General features: G+C 40.8%; 1 protein-coding gene across 24 annotated transcripts in view; it reads right to left on the bottom strand.

Annotated features, from left to right (window-relative positions):
- Window positions 1-21,458, bottom strand: part of FER (FER tyrosine kinase) — a 464,961-nt gene that overhangs the window by 276,902 nt on the left and 166,601 nt on the right. The window contains exon 1 of one of the 24 annotated variants that reach the window (XM_055565876.1): window positions 9,302-10,338. The exons of the other annotated variants lie outside the window; for them this stretch is intronic. Within the exon in view, the coding sequence (XP_055421851.1) occupies window positions 9,302-9,439 (138 nt within the window). The 5' untranslated portion in view covers window positions 9,440-10,338. Of the gene's footprint in view, window positions 1-9,301; window positions 10,339-21,458 lie in introns of those variants that run through there. 24 annotated transcript variants of the gene reach the window in all.

Genomic DNA, 21,458 nt, shown 5'->3' with positions numbered 1-21,458 from the left:
TTACTGGGCCATAGTCTTTATTCTATCAGATCTTTTTCATGGTTTATATAGAAATGGTATTAGACAGACTCCTCCAAGCTAGCTATTTTTCTACTTCAAACTTTTCACTTCACGTAGTTGAGAAAAATGGAGATCAGCAGTGAGATGACTCAACTCATGACACATGTATGATGACAAAGCCAACTCCCTCTTCTACTGTAACGCCTGGCTTAGATTACATTCGCAAAGTCAACCAACGCTGGGCATTGGTCACTCATTCAGAAATTTAGTGTGAGGTGAGGAGAAAATGCTCTAATGACATTAAAGTAGAAATGTTACATAGAAACAATGACTGCATTCAAATTTAGAACATTTAGTGTAAAAACTGTTGCTCATTTATACCCCCAAAAGATGCACTATTTTGAATACCATATCTCAAGAATGTAATAAAAACACAAAAAGACCAGTAAAAATTTAAAATAATTATAAGACTAAAGAATGCTGCTAATAAGAACATACACTCATGCACACACACACACACACAGAGGCACTGGGGACTGGAATGGCAAAATGTTAGATGTGACCGAAAACTACAAAACATCAGACAGATAAAATTATCTATTTTTTCTACTAAAGATAAAAACTAAGATGGGGAGAGCGCTCTGAATACAGATACAGGAAAGGCTGGATCCGCATGTCAGAAATGCTTCATTCAGTGCCTATAAATTCTGTTACATTTCAAAGTAGTTCAGTGAGAAGCCAAATGATTTTAAGTAATGTCAAATACTTAAATAAAACTGAGAATAACATCACTACTACTAAAATTTTAGGGGCTCTGTTAAAGAGGACAGCCATAATACACTGCTTGAGGTCACTGTGGAGAAAATACGGACATGCTCTGAAAACGGCTCTGGCAGTAGCTGACGTTTGCTGAGCACGAACTATGTGCCAAGCACCATGCAGCCTGTCCACGCAGTCTTCTGCACATCTAGTCATCTCTAACACTACGTAGCAGGCCCTCTTAGCCTCACCTCATATATTAAAAAGCTGAAGTTTGCAGTGGTTAGGTAACTTTTGCAAGGGCAATAGTAAGTTCTCATCCAGAGTACTAATTCTTACATTCAATCTTGTAATCACAATCATATCACTTGATCCCTTCCCTACAATGATTGGGTAGGAACAAGATAATCTACAGAACCAAAAGATTAATGCCTAGAATTTTTAAAAAAACCAGCTTCAGGGCTCTAAGAATCATACAAAGTTTCAAAAGATCACCCACAAATTGTCTTAAGTCTTAAAAGGTACAAAATAAAATCAAACAGTGAATTACGGTATCTTTAAACTTCAGTAGAAATTAAGAATTTTTAAAAGAATAACTTACTTTAGAACTAAATGGCACTAATGAGATGCCTCATTAGACCATATTTTGAAAAAAAGACTATCTTCACAAAACAAATTTATATTTCTGTGTTCCTATCAATAATACATGGTTCAAAATGAACATAATCTTACTTTGCTAAGTCAAAACTACAAGATAACTGTTTCAGACTTTCTTCCATCTGAATTTCAGGCCTTTCCCCGCCCTCCAGATTCCTCCAGTTATGTTAAAATATGGGTCATCACTTCTTGCCACTGACAATGCCCGATTCTGTTCCTCCCCCAGTCCCTTGCCACTCCACGCCTGCACTTGGTATATTTACCATTTGCTCTTTCTAATCTACAATACTTTGCAAAATCATGAAAATAACTTCTTTACAACTGCTTCTAAACAAGAGTAGAAAGAACATTTGATCTTTATTATGTGAACTTACATTCATCTGTGAAATCCAAATAGAATATTTTTTCTCCTACTTCTTATTTCAGAGTAAAAGTCACAGAGACAATGATCCACGGAGAAACTGGATGTTTTCCTACTTTCTTTTAAGCGTGAAACTATGTCTGTTAAGTCGCTTCAGTCATGTCTGATTCTGTGACCCTACGGACTGCAGCCCGCCAGGTTCCTCTGTCCATGGGATTCTCCAGGCAAGAAGGCTGGAGTGGGCTGCCATTTTCTCCTCCACGGGATCTTCCTGACCGAGGGATGAAACCCGCGTCTCTATGTCTCCGGCATTGACTAGCAGGTTCTTTACCACTAGTGCCACCACCTGGATGCCTTACTTGCATGCCTTAAATTAGGATAGTCTTTCCAGGTTTTCACTACCATCCTGGAAAAAGATATTGCCATATCTCCTGTTCTCTCTTCAGCTTTCATTTTACTTGAGCCCTGGGGAAGGCAGATTTCTCAAACGGTCTCTACAGTTCCCACCCCTTGGTGTGTTCATCCCGCATGATCACTGGGACAGTGAACGTGGTGGAGTTTCTTCCACGATTAGGTTATGTGCATGTGACACAGTTGATTTTTAAAAAGGGAGAATATTCTGAATGTGCCTGACCCAATCAGGTAAGCCCTTGAAAGAGACTGGCGTCTCCCTGAAGGCAGAGATTTAAAGCTTAGCAGAGATTCAGTGTGAAGAACGTCCTCCACTGCCAGAGGGGATTATACAGCAAAGTATTCTGGTGACCTCCAGGTGAAAGCCAGCATGCAAATGAGGGCCTCAATCCTCAAATGCAAGGAACTGACTTTTGCCACAACTTCAGGAGCTTGAGGCAGACCCGCAAGCTTCACGTGAGAAGATAGCCAGCAAACAACCTGACTTTAATGGGATCCTGAGCAAGGAGTCGGGCCAGGCCTGGACTTCTGACCCACAGGAGCTAAATCCAGGGCTTTTTTGAAGCCAGTAAAAAAGTGGTGGTTGGCAACATAGCACAGAAAAGGAAGGTAAGATCTCTCAGCCTCTGCATCTCACTGGTGGCTCCTTTCCTGAAATGCTTCTTTGGGTGACTCTTGTTTCCTCTCGTCATTCCTGTCTCCATGTGAGCCTTATTTTCCCCATCCTCCTCAGGTTCCCCAAGCTTCTGGTCTGAGCCTTTTCCTCAAACTCTACCATCTTCCTGTGTGATTTCTCTCCTTTTTTAGATAATGTTTGTTGACCAACTACAACGTTCCAGATAGTAATGCGAGCTCTAGGGAGCCATCAGTGAGGTGAGGGGAAAAAAAAAACAAACCAACTCCTGCTCCTGTGGAAGGTTCACTGGTTCTGTTGTAATCAAGGCAAAACTGTCTCCTGTGTTCCAGATTCAAATCGCCAACCTCTTTTAGGAAACTCAGACTCAGGGAGGTAAAGTGGAAGTCGCTCAGTCATGTCCAACTCTCTGCAACCCCATGGACTGTGGCCTGCCAGACTGCTTTGTCCATAGGATTCTCCAGACAAGAACACTGGAATGGGTTGCCATTTGCCTCTCCAGGGGAATCTTCCCAACCCAGGGATCAAACCCAGGTCTCCAGCACTGCAGGTGGATTCTTTACTGTCTGAGCAACCAGGGAAGCCCAAGTAAGTGTCTAAAGTCCCTCAGTCTGAACCCAATCTGGAATACATCTTATCCTTCAATATTCTGAAACCATTTGCTCAGCTGAAACCCCACTTCTTCACCCATTCACTCCTGTGTTACTGCAACCCGACCTCCCTGCGTACTCCACAGCACGTACATTCCCTCTGAGCTCACGGAGAACCTCTAAAGCTGCCAAAGCCACAGAAAGCTTTTCAGCCTTGTCTGTCTCTCCACTGAACTGTCTACTCCTTTGTTCTTCTATCTTTCAAATTACCCTACTTTCTTCTTTTTTTCTCTTCCTCTTTAATTACACTGGCCACTTCCAAGTCTTCATCTCCAGCTTCAGAAGGACATCCCAAACTGTGGCTACTCATCTCGACAAAAAGTTCAGGACACCTCAGGCTGTCAATATCCCACACTGAACTCAGTCCTCCCACAGCCTGGTGGTCCCCCTGCTCGGGGCACTAGGTGGATGGAGCCAGTACGACCCCCGTCACCTGTCGGTGGCCATCCTCCACCCCACCTTTATCTCTCCCTGTCACTCATTCCACAGAGCCGGTCAGTCATCTTCCTGCCCACTGCTGCTACTGCTACTACTGCTAAGTCATGTCCAACTCTGTGCAACCCCATAGACAGCAGCCCACCAGGCTCCCCCGTCCCTAGAATTCTCCAGGCAAGAGTGCGGGAGTGGGTTGCCACTGCCTTCTCCATCCTGCCCACTGAGCACCCCCTAAAAATCATACTTGCTTCTCTGCCTTAGACAGAAAAGTCTATAATAATTGATAAAATATAAACATTAACATCTATTTAAAATCTGTAAGATGTTAATGTTTATATGAACAGTCAACTAAGTGTGGAGCTCAAAATTTTTATGTTTATAATAAGCCTTCTATGTTTATTTCAAAGACGAATAATAGCAGAGATTTGTGATTAAGTAGCAAATCATAGTTTTAAAATAAGTAGTAGTTTTCCTACCACTTTCTACTGCTGTTCTTTACTCTATTGCTGTTCCCCCCATTGATAGAGAGCCTGTAATAAGCAAGTCATGAGTCTTCATTTCTCTCTGGCCAGCCATTCTTAGTGACCTTCCCTTTAGTTTAAAAAAAAAAAAAAAACAGCTATAATCTTTACAAGCTCAATTCCATAAGATGCCTGCGTATCTTATTTCTGTTAATATAAATAAAATACAAAAGCTAACGTTCCATTGGTGAATAATGCAATAGATAAACCACGTAACCAAGGATTTCTGGAATTCCAGTAAATAGTAGTTCAAATGATATCTAGATTCTACCTAGAAACTTCTGGTTATGACAAGAATTGACTTATAAGACTTTAGCTTTATTTGATGAAATATGTTCTCTTGGTCCCATCAGCACTTAGATTGATCAGTGCAACATATCCTAGAACACAGCAATCTACTTTTGTGTGCTTTCTTAATTCAAGATTTGGGCGAGGGGAGTACAGGGAGAGGAAGAGGCTTTAAGGTAGCCAATGCTTTCTTGCTACCACAAACAAAACAACAGATGTGGACTTTACTAATTACTGAAGGATATATACCTTTATAAAATTAGAAATGTAGAAATACTTTACCTGCAGTGATTGAGTAAAAGAAGCTAAAAAACATCTCATGCCATTTCTCTTTCATCTGTAACCTCCAGGGTCCTAGAGTACTTTGGGATGAATTTTCAACATATATCCAATGTTCTCAGATATCTATAGGTATGCTTCTTAATCAGAATAAAGTTTTATATAAATAATGTTTTTAGTACATAGAAAAGCATTGTAAAGAGTAAACTGTAAAGATTCTAGGGATTATCTGGCTGAATGACTGGCTACAGAGTCTAGAGTATTCGTCTATCATTCTTCCTTTTGGCTTATTTTACAGTTTTGACCATAACTGCTACCACTGCCACCCTCTCTCATCCTCTTAAGAAACAAGCAAAACTAGTCTTAATAGATGTATACTTTCAAGGCAGATGCCATAAAAATCACATCATTCATACCTGGAATAAATCTTATTCAGAAATTAATTAGAAATTGAGAATATAAAGCAATAACCTAAAACTATAAAATTAGCGACAATCTGAAATATGTACAATGACCCTGTTTTCCCTTAATATATGTAAAAGCCCATAAATTCTTTAAATCTTTGCTTTTGTCCTCATGAAAAAGATTAAGTCCTACAATAAATCTCAAGAACTCACCAAATTAACTACTTTCATTCATATTATCATATCACCAAACACTGAAATATGTATATAACTTTAAAACAGCATGTAATATGCTGTAAAGCTACAGAGGCAATTAAGTCTCCCTAATAATTCAACCAAAAACTAGGGAGGTGGGGGCGAGGTAGATTACCATGCTTTCAAAATAGAGGTATTTATGAAAACAAAATGTGATAGCCAGATTCTTTAATATTAGAATCAATAACACCTATTGATGCATTGAAATTCTTCTACTTTAATAATCTCAGTGCCACAAAAGCTCCTGTGGAAGCTAGCACCTTCTCAAACATACAAATATATAAACAAATAATAACAATAAAAATAGCAGCTTTGTGCTGTGCTACATTTTCTATTTTCACTAAAACTTTACTTAATCTTCCACTCGGAACTCCATTCAAAAACACATCTAAACCTAACCAAATCAGGTTTTGTGTTTCTTATAAAATAAGAAGTCTATAAAGTAAGCAGCCCAGAGTTGATGCCAGAAACTCGAGAGGAACAAGGGTCAAGGAGTCCTCTTCCATCTTTAACAAAAAGACTCTTGACCTAAACTTGCTTACCAGCTATCAGACCTCAATCAGTACTATTTTTAGATTGATGAACATAGAAACTACAATTTTGGATGGAACTTGCACATGAATGCTAAAGTCATCCCAAATGGCTAGAGGTAGAAAAAGAGACAATGAACCACAGAACACTTATTCCTTGATAAATGAATAAGAATAACCAGAAACATAAAAGAACTCATGAAAAAATGAAAAAATTACTTCAGAGAAGTAAATATATAGTACAACCAAACCCCAAAAGCCTTGACAGCACAGAGGCTTTCACATAAAGTGAAAGAATAAAAAAGGTAGTACTTGTGAACATTTCTTAACACTGAGTTATACTGATATGAGAGGATGAATCTCTTGAGAAGGAAGCACACTTAGCAGAATGAAATTCCAGGGGCACAGTAAAGAAGTGTCAGAAAGTGCAGAGCTATCTGAGGATGCTTTGGGGAAGTGAAACTAAGGTAAAGAATGAACGTGCCGTATATAACACAGAGTGAATATCACACACTAACTGACAGAGGAAGAAGACAGCTAGAGAAAGCAGCATGGCCGCAAAGCTCAGCAAAAGAAGACGAAGCAGGCTTGCATCTGTCACCAGAGCCCGAGCTTCCAGTAAAAAGAATGGCCCCTGCCTAAAATTAGCCCTCATTACTCAGTATACATCTTATGGTGATAAGGATTCACTGAAAACATCATAAAATAATAACAGAGTAAAAATGAAAGAGGTCAGAACATCCCTATGAAATGAGGATAAACAGTGACTCCATGGGCCTCCTGGTAGCTCAGCTGGTAAAGATCTACCTGCAATGCAAGAGACCCTGGTTCGATTCCTGGGTCGGAAAGATCCCCTGAATAACAGGCTACCCACTCCAGTTTACTTGGCCCTTCCTGGTGGTTCAGACGGTGAAGAATCCACCTGCAACGTGGGAGACCTGGGTTCTATCCCTGGGTAGGGAAGATCCCCTGGAGGAGGGTATGGCAACCCACTCCAGTATTCTTACCCGGAGAATCCCATGGACAGAGGAGCCTGGTGGGCTACAGTCCATGGGGTCAAAAAGAGTCAGACACGACCAAGCGACTAAGCACAGCACAGCACACAGTGACTTCATAAGAATACAGAACCCTCCTTTGATCAATTCAGGTATGGATCATCACATAAGCTAATATAAATGAATCTGAATATGTGTGTTTCTGAGTGGATGTAGTAACATCCGACTAAACAAGACTGACAATAAATGTTTAAGCGCTTAAAAGTATATTTACAGATTTATCATAAGCTAAAAAGTCCCATTATATTTAGGCCAGCATTGGCTAATAACCAAAAACAAATAATCATAGTTATAGATGGACATTCACAGGTATGAGAGTTCAATAAATATCTATTTGAAGATAGTGTGCATATCTATACATAATATCTACCTGAGGTTGGTGCCTGATAGCCATCAAGACAAAAACTCTTATTCTATGTGCCTTAAGATAATGTAGGAGTAATGCAGAATAATGTAGAAATTTATATAATAGCTAATAATAAAACTTTTAATCTTTTCCATTTTATTTTGAAAACATGCAGCAGAGTTGACACAAAAGATAAAAATTAAGAGGATTAAGCACAATTTCAAGAACAAGAAATACAGAGCATAAGTCTGTTTTGCAAAAACAGTAATGAGATACACAAAAAGTAGAAGTACAGAAAAATATCAAATAAGGATCATAAAATATATCAGGAAGAGAAAAGTGAAAAGGAAGCAAGACTTTATTTTAAAGCTACAGGAAAATTACAGTTGTACAAGTCACTAGCTAGCTACATGAGGCACTAATTATCTCGGTCTTCAGAGACATTGTTATATATAAAATGACAGATTAGACAGGATGACACCAATAGATTCTACATCCTCTGACATTTTTATGACTCCTTAAATCAAGGTAACATAAAACTTACAAATATAAGAAATGATTCTTATAAATGGTACTCACCCAATGAGTCTAAGACACTAGTATTTAGAACACCATAACTACGAATTTTGTAACATTAAAACAGAAATTATGTCTATTAAATTCTCTTCAAATATAAAAGAAAAAATATATGAAGCTACAAAATCATTGAATGTTCCTTTTGGACATTTTCCATTCTTATCTGAAGGCCAGAATTTACTTTTCTTAATGTAGCGAATCTGGAAGAATGACAGCCTAAAATACAGGGTCATTAACGGAGCGACTTGCGGGAGGCAGGCAATTCAATTTAAACTGCAAAAGAGCACGTAAACCTACGCGTTAACTAACAAACTCAAGATGGGACCCCATTCTTATATAGAAATGACAGGCACTAACATCCTAAAATACTAGTGTGTTCCAGATAACCGAATTAAAACACAAGAACTGATGATAAAAGTAGTACTGAACTCTGCAGTTACACAGCACAGTGAAAAGCTTCACCAGGCGTCATTCCTGATTACTTAATACCATCCGAGAAAATATTATTTCCCTTTGCTGACAGAAATTGAAACTAAGAGGGTCAAACTAGGCTCACCAGCCAATAAAGAAACTGAAATCTGGAGATAAAGAAACCGTAACCCCGCCACAGAAGTTAAACCGCGCGCTGCTTCTCCTCAGACGGCGGCAGAGCGGCCCTCTCCTCCCCAGGGCGCCTGCCTCTCCCACCACGCGGTGATTCTCCTCAGACGGCGGCAGGGCGGCCCTCCCCTCCCCAGGGCGCCTGCCTCTCCCACCACGCGGTGATTCTCCTCAGACGTGATTCTCCTCAGACGGCGGCAGGGCGGCCCTCCCCTCCCCAGGGCGCCTGCCTCTCCCACCGCGCTGCTTCTCCTCAGACGGCGGCAGAGCGGCCCTCCACTTCCCAAGGCGCCTGCCTCTGCCCTCCGCGCGCTGCTTCTCCTCAGACGGCGGCAGGGCGGCCCTCCCCTCCCCAGGGCGCCTGCCTCTCCCACCGCGCTGCTTCTCCTCAGACGGCGGCAGAGCGGCCCTCCACTTCCCAAGGCGCCTGCCTCTGCCCTCCGCGCGCTGCTTCTCCTCACGTGCTTCTCCTCAGACGGCGGCAGAGCCTGCCTCTCCGTCCGCGCCCCCGGGGTGGGCGCACGCCCCGGGCCGCCTTACCTGCCCCCTCCTGACCTCCGAGGTGGACGGGCAGGAGGCCTCGGAGCTGTCCCCGGGCCCGTAGGGCTCAGAGGGCTGTGGGTCACCGCCAGCCTCCGGCGCGCCCTCACCCTGCGAGCCCCGGCGGCTCCTCTCCATGGCGGCCTCCGCCGAGGGCCGGGCGAGGGCTCGCGGGAGGCGCCTTCCCTCGGCCTCCCCGGCGCCGGCAGCCGGGCAGGAACACGGGCTCTGCCGCCGGCACTGTCTCCCCTGCGGCACGACGTCTGACACTCAGCTCCCGGAGGAGAGGGACTCGCACACGCCACGAAGGGAACGGGTGTGCTGGGCCACAGACTGTGAAGACCCACTATTTCAGAAACAAACCCACGCTGCAACTGACCTTTTTAAATACAAACACCTTGTCTCCTCTCTATACAGCCGGTTGAAGTCATCTGCTTTAGAAACTTGGATCTTGAGATCTCCAAGAACAGACCAAACTTTCAAGCACTTCTTGAAACAAAAATATTGGCAAAAAGCCTTCTTAAAAAGCCTTTCTCAACCCAGTATATTTTAATTGATTTCAAGAAGGGATAATTCTCCAATGCTTTATAATTCATCTGATTCAAACATTAAGAATCTAAATTATACACAAAAATAATCTTTAAGGTCTAAATAAAAACTAAACATGTCCATACAGAAATGTGTTGAGCTTAATGTACAATGAGGTGAAAGGGCTGGAGAAGCAGTATCATGCTCAGGATACTTAACACCACAAATGTTTAATTTGAAAATAAGGCTCCTGTTTTGTTACTCTGTTTTATACTAACTTGTTCACTGCTACATAAACCCTTGTTCTATTCATCCATTTCTTTAGAAGAAGGCACTGTGCTTCTACTAGATGCCAGATACCATATTCAGATACTGTGCAGAACATTCTTTAAAACGGGCCAAACTCCAAGACGCTTTTTTTTTAAACAAATGAGAAAAAACAGGAGAAAAGCAAGAGAAACCAATTATACAAAAGTCTTACTCAATAAAACTTTCCTAGCTCACAATTCTGACATAAAGTCTCTTTCTTTAAATCCTTTGCTTCCTTTTTCAATTCCATGAACTTAAAAAAAAAAAAAAAAAAAAAAAAAAAAGAGGTATCTCCTGTATAATTTCCTATATTTCTCTAGTCTAAACACATACACATTTTGATTTTGCTGTTATAACAATCATTCATTTTTATATCATGTCCATTAGGGAAAAGACTCATTTTATATTTTGACAATAACTTAATAAAATGTTAGAATTAATGAATAATAATAATAGACAACATAGGATGGGGAGGCTTTTATGAGCCAGACCTTCTTTAAAACATTCTAGGTAGATTATCTCAGCACAAGCTGGAATCAAGATTGCCAGGAGAAATATCAATAACCTCAGATACACAGATGACACCACCCTTATGGCAGAAAGCAAAGAGGAACTGAAGAGCATCTTGATGAGAGTAAAACAGGAAGAATGAAAATGCTGGCTTAAATCTCAATATTCAAAAAACTAAGATCATGGCATCCGGTCCCATCACTTCATGGCAAATAGATGGGAAACAGTGGAAAAAGTGACCAAATTTATTTTCTTGGGCTCCAAAATCACTGCAGATAGTGACTGCAGCCAGGAATTTAAAAGACACTTGCTCCTTGGAAGAAAAGCTATGACCAACCTAGACAGCATATTAAAAAGCAGAGACATTGCTTTGCCAACAAAGGTCCGTCTAGTCAGTTCAGTTCAGTTCAGTCGCTCAGTCATGTCTGACTCTTTGCAACTCCATGAATCGCAGCACGCCAGGCCTCCTTGTGTACTACCAGCTCCCAGAGTTCACCCAAACTCATGTCCATCGAGTCAGTGATGCCATCCAGCCATTTCATCCTCTGTCATCCCCTTCTCCTCCTGCCCCCAATCCCTCCCAGCATCAGGGTCTTTTCCAATGAGTCAACTCTTCACATGAGGTGGCCAAAGTACTGGAGTTTCAGCTTTAGCATCATTCCTTCCAAAGAAATCCCAGGACTGATCTCCTTTAGAATGGACTGGTTGGATCTCCTTGCAGTCCAAGGGATTCTCAAGAGTCTTCTCCAGCACCACAGTTCAAAAGCATCAATTCTTTGGTGTTCAGCTTTCTTCACAGTCCAACTCTCACATACATACATGACCACTGGAAAAACCATAGCCTTGACTAGACGGACCTTTGTTGGTAAAGTAATGTCTCTGCTTTTTAATATGCTGTCTAGGTTGGTCATAACTTTCCTTCCAAGGAGTAAGCGTCTTTTAATTTCATGGCTGCAGTCACCATCTGCAGTGATTTTGGAGCCCAAAAAAAGTCTGACACTGTTTCCACTGTTTCCCCATCTATTTCCCATGAAATGATGGGACCGGATGCCATGATCTTCGTTTTCTGAATGTTGAGCTTTAAGCCAACTTTTTCACTCTCCTCTTTCACTTTCATCAAGACGCTTTTTAGTTCCTCTTCACTTTCTGCCATAAGGGTGATGTCATCTGCATATCTGAGGTTACTGATATTTCTCCCAGCAATCTTGATTCCAGCTTGTGCTTCCTCCAGCCCAGCATTTCTCATGATGTACTCTGCATATAAGTTAAATAAACAGGGTGACAATATACAGCCTTGACGTACTCCTTTTCCTAGTATGGTTTTTCCAGTAGTCATGTATGGATGTGAGAGTTAGACTATAAAGAAAGCTGAGTGCCGAAGAATTGACACCTTTGAACTGTGGTGTTGGAGAAGACTCTTGAGAGTCCCTTGGACTGCAAAGATATCCAATCAGTCCATCCTAAAGGAGATCGGTCCTGGGTGGTCATTGGAAGGACTGATGCTGAAGCTGAAACTCCAATACTTTGGCCACCTGATACGAAGAACTGACTCATTTGAAAAGACCCTGATGCTGGGAAACATTGAGGGCAGGAAGAGAAGGGGACAACAGAGGATGAGATGGTTGGATGGCATCACAGAGTCGATGGACATGAGTTTGGATGGACTCCGGGAGCTGGTGATGGACAGGGAGGCCTGGCGTGCTGCGATTCATGGGGTCGCAAAGAGTCAGACACAACTGAGTGACTGAACTGAACGGAAAGCTCACTTAATACCCCACGATAACGTTATGAGACAGGTTCTATCACAAACCTTAGGTTATAGAAGAGAAAACTGAGGCATAGAAGTCATACAGCCTATATGGCTTGCCCTAAGTCATACAGCCAATATGCAGGTAACTCAGAATTCAAGTCCAAACAACTCTACTCCAAAAATCTATAGAATTAACTTATACTCCACTTCTCAGGTTAAATCTCTACTCCAGCTCACTGAAAGTATTCTGTTGCCAAAACAGAGCCTCAAAGGGTGTATTAGCAATTTATTAATTTTTTTTTTTTGCTATATGCTGACACACTCAAGAAACAATGAATTTTGATTCTCAATTTTCTTTCCTTTGCCTCACCTTTTCCCTAGACCATTTAAAAAATATAATTTGTAGTTTTACACCTACAAAGATTTATTTGTATTTTCCTACCTTTCTTTATTTCCTGTAGGTTTTATTTATTGTTTCAATATTCACTGAGCATTTACAAGACGCTTGGCATATAAATTCACAGGCTCATAAAATCACAAAACTTTAAATCTTAAAACAATCTTGGAGATAAAATAAATCAAAATTAATGTTCACAGTCAAGGAATATAAAGTCTAGAGAAGCTAGATTTCTTGCCTCTTGGCCTAGCACAGAAAAAAAGTTAATTCAGTTATTTCTCCTGTGATCATCTGTACCCATTACTTTTCATCTTCACAATTAGAAAAATTTTATGTCATCTAGATACTTCACTGGGCATCCCGGGTAGCTCAGCAGTAAAGAATCCCGCCTATCAATGCAGGAGACACAGGAGATGTGGGTTCAACCCCTGGGTCAGGAAGATCCCCTGGAGAAGGAAAAGGCAACCCACTCCAGTACTCTTGCCTGGGAAATCCCATGGACAGAGGAGCCTGGAGGGCTACAGTCCATGGGGTCTCAAAAGAGTCAGACACGACTTAGCTGCCTAAACAACCACAACAAGAAACCTCACTAGGTAGTCTTTCAGGTCACTTCTAAAGATAATAAGCACAATGGATGTTATATCAGTGTCCGAGGTCTGCTGTTAACAAAATACCGCACACTGGGTGGCTTAAAGGAAAAGAAATCTATTTTCTCACAATTCTAGAGGCTGTAAGTCTGAAATCAAGGTTCTGACAAGGTCATGCTCTGCAAAACCTCTAAGGAAGTAGCCTTCCTTGCTCTTGCAATCCTCTGGTTGTAGCAGCGTAACTCCTACGTCTGCCCCCATCTTCACGTGACTACATGTCCTGTATGTCAGTCTATCTGCTCTCAAGGGCGCCAGTCATACTGAATCAGAGCCTACTCCAATAACCTCATCTTAACTTGAGTACATCTACAGACACTATCGGAGAAGGCAATGGCACCCCACTCCAGTTCTCTTGCTTGGAAAATCCCATGGACAGAGGAGCCTGGTAGGCTGCAGTCCATAGGGTCGCTAAGAGTCAGACACGACTGAGCGACTTCACTTTCACCTTTCACTTTCATGCATTGGAGAAGGAAATGGCAACCCACTCCAGTGTTCTTGCCTGGAGAATCCCAGGGATGGCTGAGCCTGGCAGGCTGCTGTCTATAGGGTCGCACAGAGTCGGATACGACTGAAGCGACTTAGCAGCAGCAGCAACAGACACTATTTCCAATTAAAGCCACATTCACAAGAACCGGGTGTTGGGATTTCAACATATCTTTTTGAGGAAACAATTCAACCTGTAACAGGTAGGATTCTTAATAGCTATGTACGTTGATACCATTCTAATGGCAGAAAGTGAAAAGGAACTAAAGAGCTTCCTGATGAGGGTGAAAGATGAGAGTGAGAAAGCTGGCTTAAAACTCAACATTCAAAAAACTAAGATCATGACAGCCAGTCCTGGAAGCAATGATAGATTTTATTTCCCTGGGCTCCAAAATCACTGCAGATGGTGACTTCAGCCAGGAAATTATAAGACACTTGCTCCTTGGAAGAAAATCTATGACAAACCTCGACAGCATATTTAAAAAAACAGAGATATCACTTTGCGGACAAAGGTCTGTATGGTCAAAGCCACAGTTTTTCCAGTGGTCATGTATGGATGTGAGAGTTAGACCATAATTCTTCAGTTGAAGCTGGAGAATTGATGCTTTTGAACTGTGGTGCTGGAGAAGATTCTTGACAGTCCCTTGGACTGCAAGGAGATCCAACCAGTTAATCTTAACAGAAATCAACCCTGAATATTCACTGGAAGGCTTGATGCTAAAGCTGAAGCTCTAATGCTTCTGGCTAACTGATGCAAAGAGCTGACTCATTGGAAAAAGACTCTGACGCTGAGAAAGACTGAGGGCAGGAGGAAAAGGGGGCGGCAGAGGATGAGATGGTTAAACAGCATCACCAACTAAATGGACATGAATTTGAGCAAACCCTGGGAGATAGCGAGGGACACGGAAGCCTGGTGTGCTGCAGTCCATAGCGTCACAAAGAGTTGGACATGACTGAACAACTGAACAACACCTTGATTTTTACATTTTCCAGTTAAAGAAATACCTATTTATTCCTACCTTCTGATTTCTGAGTTTAAACCTTTTGTTGGGCCAATGCTAAAAGTATATTTCCTACCCAGTGGTGACTTAATATGTAGTAATCTTTAGTAAAGAACTAAAACCTAAGTAGATGATTTTCTGTTCTCTATTACTTTCATAAAAAAGAACTCTAAGAATTATCAGTTAGGCATGATTCCTTCCTTAGAAACTATTCCCTTTCCCCTAGAATATTTTTTTACTTAAATATTTGATGATTCTATTTATTATTATGAATTCTAACAGCCTGCCCAATATTCAAAAAGTATTTACTAAGTCTCCTCTATTTGCCAAGTACTGCTCAAGGCCATGGAATTCACAGTAACAAATTCAGTAACAATTCACAGTAAACAAAATGAAAGTGCCTATCTTTGTGGAGCTACAGTTTGGGGGTCTAGCAGGGACTATAGGGAAGAAAATAGACACTGAAATCATAGATTCGTATATAATGAAATTCCATAGCTAAATGAATTAGCTATTTAACATATAAATATACATTTTAAAGTATTTAATGCATAGAAAAGCATAGAAGAAACCTGTGCGTGCATGCTAAGTCACTTCAGTCATGCCTGACTCTGCGTTACAGCCCACCAGGCTCCTCTGTCCGTGGGATTCTCCAGGCAAGAATACTGGAGTGGATCACCATGCCCTCCTCCAGGGGGTCTTCCTGACCCAGGGATCAAACCTGACTCTCTTATGTCTCCGGCACTGGCAGGCGGCCTCTTTACCACTAGTGCCATCTGGGGGCTTCCCTGGTGGCTCAGCTGGTAAAGAAGCCGCCTGCAAGGCAGGAGACCTGGGTTCGATCCCTGGGATGCAAAGATCCCCTGGAGAAAGGAAAGGCAACCCATTCCAGCATTCTGGCCTGGAGAATCCCATGGACTGTAGAGTCCATGGGGTCCCAAAGAGTTGGACACAACAGAATGTCACCTGGAAAGCCCTAGAAAAAACCTACCATACAGTAAACATTAGCCAACAGAATAGTAGTAGCAGCAGCAAAGATACTAGAAGCGCCATGTAAGAAATGGAAAAGCATGACAAGATAAATAATCATGGCAAGGTGTAGCGAGGCAGTCAAAGGGCCTATTACATCTAGAGTAGTCAGAGCGGTGTCTCAGAATGACATTTGAGTTGACATGATGAAAAGAGTTCTTCCTCTAACGAGGGAGGAAACAGAAAGACGCTCAGATGGAAAGCAGCGTGACCTGATCAAAGGACAAATAAAATCGGGAAGGCCAGACAGCAGGGGGTGAGAAGGGGTGGGCAGCTCTGCTCAGCAGAGGTAGGCAGGGACGTGCTCGTGCAGTTTAAGCTGTGCTGAGAAGCCTAATTCTAATTACACTAGGGTGCCCCTGGAGCATATACGCAGGAGAGACACAAGACCACAAGGAGGGCACTCAGCCACAACATGGGAAACAGAAGTGTGGGAGGCAAGGACACGGGAGCAGGCCAGGCTGCAACTTACAGAGTGCTTCCTCAGGGTGATCACGGGGAAGCAGCTGACGAGACGTCAGATCTGGGGTATATTCTGGAGGCAACACCATGAGAACTTACAGACGGAATGGATATGAAATTTCTGAAAGTGTGAACACAAGGGTGATGCCCACGATTTTTGGCTTTAGCAGCAGATTAAAGATGACACCATTTACTAAGAAGTGGAATACTGAGACAGTGGCAGGTTTGAGGGTTTTGACCAATAAAATATGACATTATCAGTCCAAATATGAATGAAATGATCAAATTCTAAGTCAGTCTCTTAAACAAAGTTCACTTTAAGTACGTCTTCTTTAGGCAAATAACTGTCACCCATTATATAATACCAGAAATAACAAAGAATTTTAAATGATATGAGTAACCAAAGCACTATTTTCACATATTCAAGAACCAGCTGGCAGGGTGATGACTTTTGGTAGGCATGCTAAAAATAGAAAACCTTCACATATAAATTTCAAAACCATATGCATTTATATTATTTTTAAAACGTAAGGTTAAAAAATAGCTCAATTTCAGAAATTTGGTTTCTCTGACACTGAGCTCCACCTGCTGGTAACTTATCTTTAGGTATTACACTACAAAAAAATTTTTTTTAAGTTTCTGTAGAATATAGCTTCCAACATGAATAAACTGAAAAATCACATTTAGAATACATCAGTTCAGTTCAGTTCAGTTCAGTCGCTCAGTCGTGTCTGACTCTGCGACCCCGTGAATCGCAGCACACCAGGCCTCCCTGTCCATCACCAACTCCCGGAATTCACTCAAACTCACGTCCATCGAGTCGGTGATGCCATCCAGCCATCTCACCCTCTGTCATCCCCTTTTTCTCCTGCCCCCAATCCCTCCCAGCATCAGAGTCTTTTCCAATGAGTCAACTCTTCACATGAGGTGTCCAAAGTACTGGAGTTTCAGCTTTAGCATCATTCCTTCCAAAGAAATCCCAGGGCTGAACTCCTTCAGATTGGACTGGTTGGATCTCCTTGCAGTCCAAGGGACTCTCAAGAGTCTTCTCCAACACCACAGTTCAAAACCATCAATTCTTCAGCGCTCAGCCTTCTTCACAGTCCAACTCTCACATCCATACATGACCACTGGAAAAACCATAGCCTTGACCAGACGGACCTTTGTTGGCAAAGTAATGTCTCTGCTTTTGAATATGCTATCTAGGTTGGTCATAACTTTCCTTCCAAGGAGTAAGCGTCTTTTAATTTCATGGCTGCAGTCACCATCTGCAGTGATTTTGGAGCCCAAAAAAATAAAGTCTGACACTGTTTCCACTGTTTCTCCATCTATTTCCCTTAGAATACATCATGGTAACTTTTTCTCTCTTTATAGCTACCTTTTATTAGCTATATGCCAGGTACTGTGCTAAACATTTTTTAAAACATTACCTCATTAATTTTCAAAACAATTCTATGAGATTTCTATGACTTGGTACATTTTACAAGTAAGAATATTTACCTCAGAAAGGCTGTGTGACTTCGCATAAGGTCATATCTTTAACAGCATAGAGAGGATCTGAACTAAATTCTCTCTGACTGCAAGTCTGCTGGCTTTGTAAACCGGCGACAACGCTGAGAATTTAGACAGAAAATTCTGAGCTTGAATCTGCCACTTTGATTCTGATCAAATTCCTTAATCTCGCCAAGTTACAATGTTCTCATCTGTAAGGCAGGAATCACTGCTTCCTTGGAGGTTGCTTGCCAGTGACAATATTTTATGTCTAACATGCAGTCAGTTTCTTTTGGTAATTTTACTGAACGAACATATTAGAGCAACCTAATGTACGAGGCTTTAATTGGCCAAATGTCAAGGAGTCAAATCCACTGTCTCTAAAAGAATAATCTTTTAGGAAATTTTAAATTTTGAATTGTAATAGACAGTGAAAAAATCTGTTCAGAAAAATCCTCAAAGATGGAACATTTTAAATAACAGCAAGATTTTCAGAATTCTTTACTTATCTTTAAAATCTATAGAGTGATTATACATAAAGCCAATAAAAAAAAAATCTACCAAGTTAAATTAAGAATGATCACCTTGTAAACAGTGAGATAAACAGTGAGACATCAATTTATCTTGAACATTGCAAGTAAAAATTGAAGTTTAATGTTGACAATTTCCTTTTAAATCATTAGTAATAGTTTCTAGCCCTAACAAAGGACAAGCTTTAGATAATTTTATGGGAGCTTTGTTTTCACAAACGTATCAAAATTATTTTAAACATATAAAATATTTCCAATAACTTTCAAAGAATATATAGGTCTTCAACAATTTTTAAACATAAGCTAATTTACTAGTGAATCCTTCTAATCTTGCAGATCTACCTGCAAACAAGTATAGGATACCTGCAGTTGAAAACTTTTTCCAGGGAAAATAATCACTCACTGCATAAGCTAACTGCAGCTGAGAAAAATGGTACTAAGAGTCATCAGAAGTACATACAGCTCATGAATTATTTCTAAACCGAGATTATATTCCTGGATAGACTCAATTTACAGACAGCTGTATTTTTAGACATCCATGGACTGATTCTGATGTTACGGCCTCCACTTCCATGAGGGATTCTAGATTCTGAAAGAGATGGCCTTATGAATCTCTTTCCAGTGTGAGCTGTAGTGATATCGCCAAGGGCACCGTCATGGCAGAAGTCAATGTTAAAGCCTCCAGAAGAAATTCTATTACAGCTAAATACAGCAAAAAGCTCTGCTTCTCTTGCAACGTGACATGCTTTCTTTTATGTAACAGTAACTACTAACTTTATCTTCTTTTCCATTTTGGCCTTTGGGAAGCTTAGAGACAAAATAATAGCTCTACTGTAGTAACCAAGCATGTTATAAGCTACACAGTGTTTCCTCCAGTCTTCATACTGCTGTTACAGCCTCCCTTTTTTCTGGTTCTGGTTTTATTTTTTATTTATATTTTTCTGAATATCATTATCATTAGCTTCCTCCAATACTCTGAGGACTAAGGCAGGAAGTAAATGAGAGGTGACACAAGTATATAAACGAGTAAATTTGAAATGTATACGAAAAGCCTTGGAATGTGAAGATTATAAATTCCCAAAGTTAACAGTCTTTTTGGTAAACAATTTAAAACAAAACCTGGTTATCTAGTGTTGGTGACACCACTGTCTCTGCAATTTTCAGACCCCTAGACACGGCCATTCTACCAGGCTGCCGTTTTTAGAAGTGACGCAGCTGAAGCTTCCAGCAACAGCTCTTTTTCACCTCCTGTCAATCGGCTGAGGAACTCTGCAGAAACAGGAGAGGACACAGGAAGACTTCCTCGTGTTCTTTGCTTTTCAGCATTCTAATCCCCAGTCACACTGTACAGCCACCGAGCAAGAAGTCAAGCTGTCTCTGACTGCGAGACAGCAAAGAGGCAACATCCCTAAAAACCATCCAAGAAGTTCTACAAGGAATGGCAAACAAAAGCTAAATTAGGCTTTCAAATTCCTATGGAAAACAACAGACCAGCATTCTCTTCACAGCATGGCTAGGCCATGCTTGTTTTACTCCTCACATACCAAGTATCTTAAGTATCTACACAAATTATTTCATCACTTTAAAAGCACGGTCTGTATTTCAAAATAGATATAATTTAATTCCTCAGCACAATTTTCAAATTATAACATGCAACCACTAAATTGAGACCTCTAAATTGGATGCTGTCGTGAAACGCTAGAAAGTACAAAGGCACTTTCTCTTGGTGAGTTAAACAGTGGAGAGTAAGAATCAACGTGCTCGTACCGAGAGCATATCTACATCACTAGGTACATCAGTAAAAAACAAGAAACCTCAAGGGTCTTCATTATTACCAAAAGAGCCTGGCAAAGAACCTTTCTGATTAAATACATTTTTAGTATACTAAGACAATCATACAGATAAAAGGTGATATAAAGTACTCACTACATCATATCAGAAAACACTGCCTGACCAAAATGTAGGGTCCCATGATCAATTAGTCTTTATTAGCTGTAAACTCAGGAATTAAATTATTGAAAGCATGATCAAATGTGATATAAACTATGGCTACAGAAAAAGTCTATGCATTTTCTATTATGCACAAACGGAGGACAACAAAGGATCTCAGTGAGAATTTTCACATTGATTTGAATTTCCTCTTACGTCATCCAACCATGAGTGAACATAAAGACTTATCCCACAGTCTTCTTTGCTAATAATTTACCTGCATTGGAGACTAATACACGCAAAGACCATAACTATTTTATAAATAACAAAAATGAAAAAGGCTCATAATATCAAAAGCATAGGTATCTGTAACAACTACACACTATTAACATAAGCTATCTCAAATACCCACGATATAAGAAATAGCAAATCAAAGCAGCTATAGGTATAATGGAACTCTATTCTCACTCATACCCTGTACCAATAAATTACATATTTCTCTATGGGGGAACTAATTATTTGCAACTAAATTATTTCTGTTTGTGGGTAAACGTTAAAATTTTCCATTTTATTTTTTCTTATTAAATACCATCCAATAAAAACCTTTGGGAATCACTCATTATAATTTGGCTCTTGACGTAAAACTTGAAAATATAAGAATGAATATTGGAACCACAAATTGTACCCACATATTAGATATTTCTGAACTACAAAGTAAAAATTTTGACACCCTTAGCTTGGTTCAATAAATATTTTTGTTTTGTTTTCAATTAGAGCACGGTCCTCTGCCATCTCCTTTTTCCGAGTCCCCTTCTAGTCTTTCTTCTAGTTACCTCTTATTTCTGTATTTTGTTTCCCTCCTGTTCTTTACCTGCCATCTTCTTTGCCCTTCTTGTCTTCTTTCCCTCACCAGCCTGATCCTGTTTGACCAACCCTGCTCTCAGTCCTTTGCTCACTGGCCTCTGAACCCACCGCGGCTCGCCTTTCTGGCCCACCTACCCCACGCGCTCCTTGCTCTTGCTAAGCCCATGTGTGTCCACCTGCAGCCCTCTACCATTTCTGGTTATATCACAGAAAGAGGTCAGTTCTCC

This window comes from Bubalus kerabau, chromosome 1 (genome assembly GCF_029407905.1).
Source record: "Bubalus kerabau isolate K-KA32 ecotype Philippines breed swamp buffalo chromosome 1, PCC_UOA_SB_1v2, whole genome shotgun sequence".
Lineage (NCBI taxonomy): Eukaryota > Metazoa > Chordata > Mammalia > Artiodactyla > Bovidae > Bubalus > Bubalus kerabau.
The sequence above is the reverse complement of the archived record's forward strand: the minus strand, read 5'-3'. Positions and strand labels throughout refer to the sequence as shown.